Below are 4,686 nucleotides of genomic sequence, written 5' to 3' on the forward strand. Positions count from 1 at the left end.
ATATCGACAAATCCGACAAGCCATCTGTTTCCCATCCGGTAAGTATTTACCAAATTCCTAAGCCTCTATTTTCAGAAATCCAATTTGTGGCAAATTGAAAAGAAGGCCTGCAAAGTCCGCCACCCGAATATTGATACCCAGAAGACCTCCGTTAACCAGCAGTGGAGGATCATGAAAAAGAACTACGTTGTCAATGTGTGCAAGGGGTTGCGGAGGCGGTTGGAAGCTGTCATTGAGGTTGATCGTGGGCAGATTCATAATTCATGTGTATTGTTATATGTAGTAAAAAATATTATAAAATAAAATTTCATATGTACAACATTATCTTGACCAATTCTGAGTATTTTAATGACTACTTAGGGCAGGTCTTAGTATTTTTCTCAAAACTGGTATTATTATAAGAATGTACTGTTTAATATTGTCAGCTATAACTATCATGACAGGAGAGTGCCTTTCAGGTAATGTGTCTATGTAAATGAATAGTTACACATGTATTGATAGTAATAAAAATCTTCTGTATTTTGAGCATGTTAAAAAAAGAAACCTAAAATCAACATGGTAACCTTGTCAATTTGAAAATGTTTTTCAAGGAGAGCAGCTTAGCTGTTATTTTGTTTCATTAGATCAGCTACAAGCAGCTCTGACAAGGAGGAGGAGAAGGAAATAAACAAGGACATTGGCACATGAATTACTCCTATGTCGATCCCCAATTCTACTTGTAGTTCAATAAGGACTTTCAAATATAACTCCATAAGAAATCCTCAGGGTTACTCTCTGTCTTTTATGAGCACACAGGAATGTTCAAGCAGTAGACGAATCAAAAAATGCATTATAGAATAAATTAAATTGACAGATTTAAAATTATATTTATATAAGATTTGTCAAGTGGAATATCTATTAGAAAAGATACATATGGAACAACAATAATGATATAATTCATAGCTTGTGTATATATAAATTAATATTCGAAAACACATTTTTTGAAAAAAAAAAAAAATATTAAAGATTTCTTCGATAGGTACTAATAACAGTAATAAAACATACAATATCGATTTGATTGTTAAATTTCTCAAAAATAATTGAGAGTAATTCTTGATGAAAAGATGGTTGGTTTGATAAGGATGAAACGCTGAGAGAGAATTCACTCATTTTTTTAAATTTTTTTCCTGTCATTGAAAGCGATAGTACATTTAAGTACATTTTATTTAAAAGTTTTTATTTGAGTTCGAGATTGAAGAAGTAGATACTTATGAGAGTCTTGGACTGCTGGGTGAGTCAATCTTATCTTGTCGCCTAAGAAAATGTCTTTGACTAAACTTTCTAGAAAAACTAGCCTCCTCCTCATCCGTTATATCTTCAGGGGAGGCAAGATTTAGGGTCACTTTTGTTCCACTTGAAGAGGCTCTAGGGATTGTTGATCCTTTGGAAGTACAACTCTGATATTCACACTCAATACTTGCATTTGTGAATATCGTATTTTCCTCTGGCAGTGAACAAGCATCCGTCAATGAAATCCAGGTCAATTGCTAGCTCTTCCAAACTTTTACTGCCTTGAAACCATCCTTTATTTTTAGAAAAGGATGAAGGCCTTGAGGGTGTATCATTTTGAGCTATTATGTATCGTGATTCATCCTTGACCACCAACGTTACAGGCCGAGAACCCTCAACGTGAAGATCCAGAGTCAAGGATCCAGATTCTTCATCATCCGCTGAAAATATATAGGATTGCCAACTAACATTTAGATAAATAATCATATGTCGTTTACCTGAGTATCGTTTTGAGGGAAGATATTTTGCACTCCTTGAGAAATGAGTGGTTGCAGAGGCTCCTAATTCAAGATCAATGCTTTCATTCGGTGATACTTGATACTTCACAATTGGCGATTGTATCCGTAAGGATGGCCCCTCTCTGTGAAGTTTATTCGTGATATCATTCGTCCTCTCGTAATCCATGGATACAGCTTGACGTGTGGCAGCCATGCATGAGCGGTACATTGTCGGCGTTAATACTTTATATTGGTAAAATTTTTCTACTTTTGAGCTTTTTTCATCTGAATTGTTACCTTCAGGAGCACAGGGATCCGTTTCTTCCGAGGATCTAAATAAGCCCAATTAAACATTTCTATTTAAAAAAAAAATTATAAACTTAATACACTCATACATTTCCCTTTCATTCATGGAAGACATTGGATGATTTTGAATGGGCTCTTGGGGTATATGTGGAGCTGACGGACATTTTGGAAGACTGTTTGGGACACATAAGGGATCTAATACTACTTCATCACTTTGGAAATAGGTGGCTAACTTTTGAGCTGTACTTCTTTGAAAGTTTAAGAACGTACTAGTCAGAGCTTGGCGACCAATTTCATCCATAATTGCAAGTCCAGGCTCCATTGTGGATGGATCTATAGAGAACATTCTCAATTCGTGAATAAATGGATTAATTTTATATATTTAGTTACCTTCAAGAGGGAGTTGTCCACTTATGGAAGCTCTTTTTGTTGTAGATCCTGATCCACTGTGAGAGACTGATCCCTTGAAACGACTTCTTTTCACGGCTAAAGAAACGCTAGCTGAATTTCCTTCTGTATTGTTGCGATCATTGGAACTGCTTGTATTCAGAGGTGAAGACGGAAGAGGTGAAATTTTACTAAGTTTCGTGACACTTGATGAAGGGCTCCCGATGTTAATTGATGGAGTATTTAATGATTGAACAATGTTTCGATCCAAAAACGTTGTCTGGCTTGATGAACTTTTAAATTGTACAATCTTTGAAGAAAAAAAAAAATGTAAAAAAACTATTAAAAAATGAAATCAAGAAGAAATAAATTGCCTTACATGAGGTATTCTTTGAGTATTTCCATTGGATTTGTCTGTTGCTGTTGGTCCAATTTTTGCAGCATTATCTTTATTTTCAAATGTCATGACGCAGGCAGCAACTATTAGAAATCCTGTTAAGAATTAAATATACTTATGAATAATTAATTATTTTTCAATTTTTATTATTATATATATGTTGTACAATTTTTAACTATTTTAATACAAATTACTAAAATATAAGTATTCTGTGTTTAAATGCCTACAGTTAAACTACTCATAAATACATAATAACCATGTTATTTTAATAGATCAAAATGAAATGCTAATATCAATTAATCGTTTGTTATTAGAATGACTAATAAATGAAGAATTTTAAGACAAAGTAATTGTAACTTGTACAATTTGCTTATACAACTTTCAACTTATACAATATACAGTTGGCCAAGACGAAATAAAAATGGAAAAGAGCTCTCAAGGATGTCAGGAAGTGGAGGGGATAGTTTAAAGAGGAGTAGGAAGTTCTTGTTAAGTTTGGAGAATAATATATACAGGAGGACTCCACTATGCCCATGAATCCCCTCGCCAACGACTTCTCTATGTCTCCTAGGACCATCAGGAGGGCTATAAAGCACAACTTGCGATTATTTTCTTTCACAAGGATCCCACGTCAACTTCCGACAGAGGGCATTGAAGCCAGGAGGCTCAAAGAGATGCACTAAAAATCCTCACATGGTTCAAGGTAAGTGGGTCAATTGTGAAAATTTTGTGAGACAGAAGATTTCACAGTTGATCCATTCCACAACCACCGGAACATCGCCTGGATTTAGAAACAAAGAAGAGGTCCAAGGGATTTACCACACCAAATATCCGGCAAAACAATGGTCCTCGGCTTTGTGGCCTCTGATGGGAAAAAGATGCCTCTGTTCTTTCAAGAATAGACATAACATCAGCCAAGAGGCCTACTATAAGGTGCTTAGGTAAACCATCTTGCGATTGCTGAAGACCAACTACCTGGAGGGTAACTATGAGGGATCTGTAGACGATACCCCCTCTCACAAGTACGCTATGCTAAAAGTTCTATGCAGACAACATGAAACGATTCTGGTCCAAAGAGATATGTACCCCCATCCTCACCAGATTTAAACCCACTGAACTTTTGTATATAGTGCACTTTGGAGACGGAAATTAAATGGACCTCACTCCCAAATATGGACTCACTGAAGTCCTTCATAGTGGCTGCATGGGGACAACATGGCATACGTTCTCAATTAATATTACATATTATTACTTTTATATTTTACTAATCTTGGGATCAAAGTAAATGCCCAAACAATTATGAAGGGATTTTCCATATTATATGCCTAGCTGTAGTACCCACGGGATTATAAGACGTTGTCGAACAGAAAAACTCTGCTAAAAATGGTATAGAAAAATAGTAAGAGTTACCCGGCGTTGTTTGAGACAAGGACCGAGCAGGAAATCACAATGACTATAGATTTAATGTTATTTCTTCTTATTTTTAGACCTATTCTGTGCAGGCAACCATTAAAATCAAGAGTTGAAGAGTTGGTAAATAAAATGCCTACTCCGGCTCCAACTGAGTATTTTGAATGTAACCGACTCCAACTCCAACACCCAATTTTATAACATTATATTTTATAGCATATATAAGTACTATTGGGTCATTTGAGTCCAGAGAATATAAATATAGATCTAATATATAATTATAGGTATTTTTTAGTTATTTGTAGTTAATCCTTGTCCCAGGTATAATTAAAATCTTTGGAATTTAAAGATATTTAACAAGATGAATAACAAATGAAATGGATCAAAATCTATCTGTTGCTAATACATTCATGGATTCAT

The 4,686-nt window shown here is 35.0% G+C and overlaps 1 protein-coding gene across 1 annotated transcript; it reads right to left on the minus strand.

Annotated features, from left to right (window-relative positions):
- Positions 1–1,247: 1,247 nt before the first annotated feature.
- Positions 1,248–2,973, minus strand: LOC121130863 (uncharacterized). Its single transcript, XM_071893882.1, has 6 exons — positions 2,839–2,973; positions 2,463–2,769; positions 2,162–2,405; positions 1,767–2,098; positions 1,548–1,709; positions 1,248–1,483 (listed from the first exon to the last, which is right to left on the minus strand). The coding sequence occupies exons 1-6, from the start codon at positions 2,923–2,925 to the stop codon at positions 1,248–1,250; spliced, it is 1,368 nt and encodes a 455-aa protein (XP_071749983.1). The 5' UTR covers positions 2,926–2,973.
- Positions 2,974–4,686: the final 1,713 nt, after the last annotated feature.

Source organism: Lepeophtheirus salmonis, unplaced genomic scaffold (assembly GCF_016086655.4).
Source record: "Lepeophtheirus salmonis unplaced genomic scaffold, UVic_Lsal_1.4 unplaced_contig_12792_pilon, whole genome shotgun sequence".
Classification (NCBI taxonomy): domain Eukaryota; kingdom Metazoa; phylum Arthropoda; class Copepoda; order Siphonostomatoida; family Caligidae; genus Lepeophtheirus; species Lepeophtheirus salmonis.

Excerpts from the sequence above, each read along its gene's own strand:
- LOC121130863 (XM_071893882.1), bottom strand. The coding sequence starts at position 2,925 with ATGACATTTGAAAATAAAGATAATGCTGCAAAAATTGGACCAACAGCA. Across the intron at positions 2,099-2,161 it reads TCCATGAATGAAAGGGAAAT|ATCCTCGGAAGAAACGGATC; the intron begins GTATGAGTGTAT and ends GGGCTTATTTAG. Across the intron at positions 1,710-1,766 it reads TCCCTCAAAACGATACTCAG|CGGATGATGAAGAATCTGGA; the intron begins GTAAACGACATA and ends ATATATTTTCAG.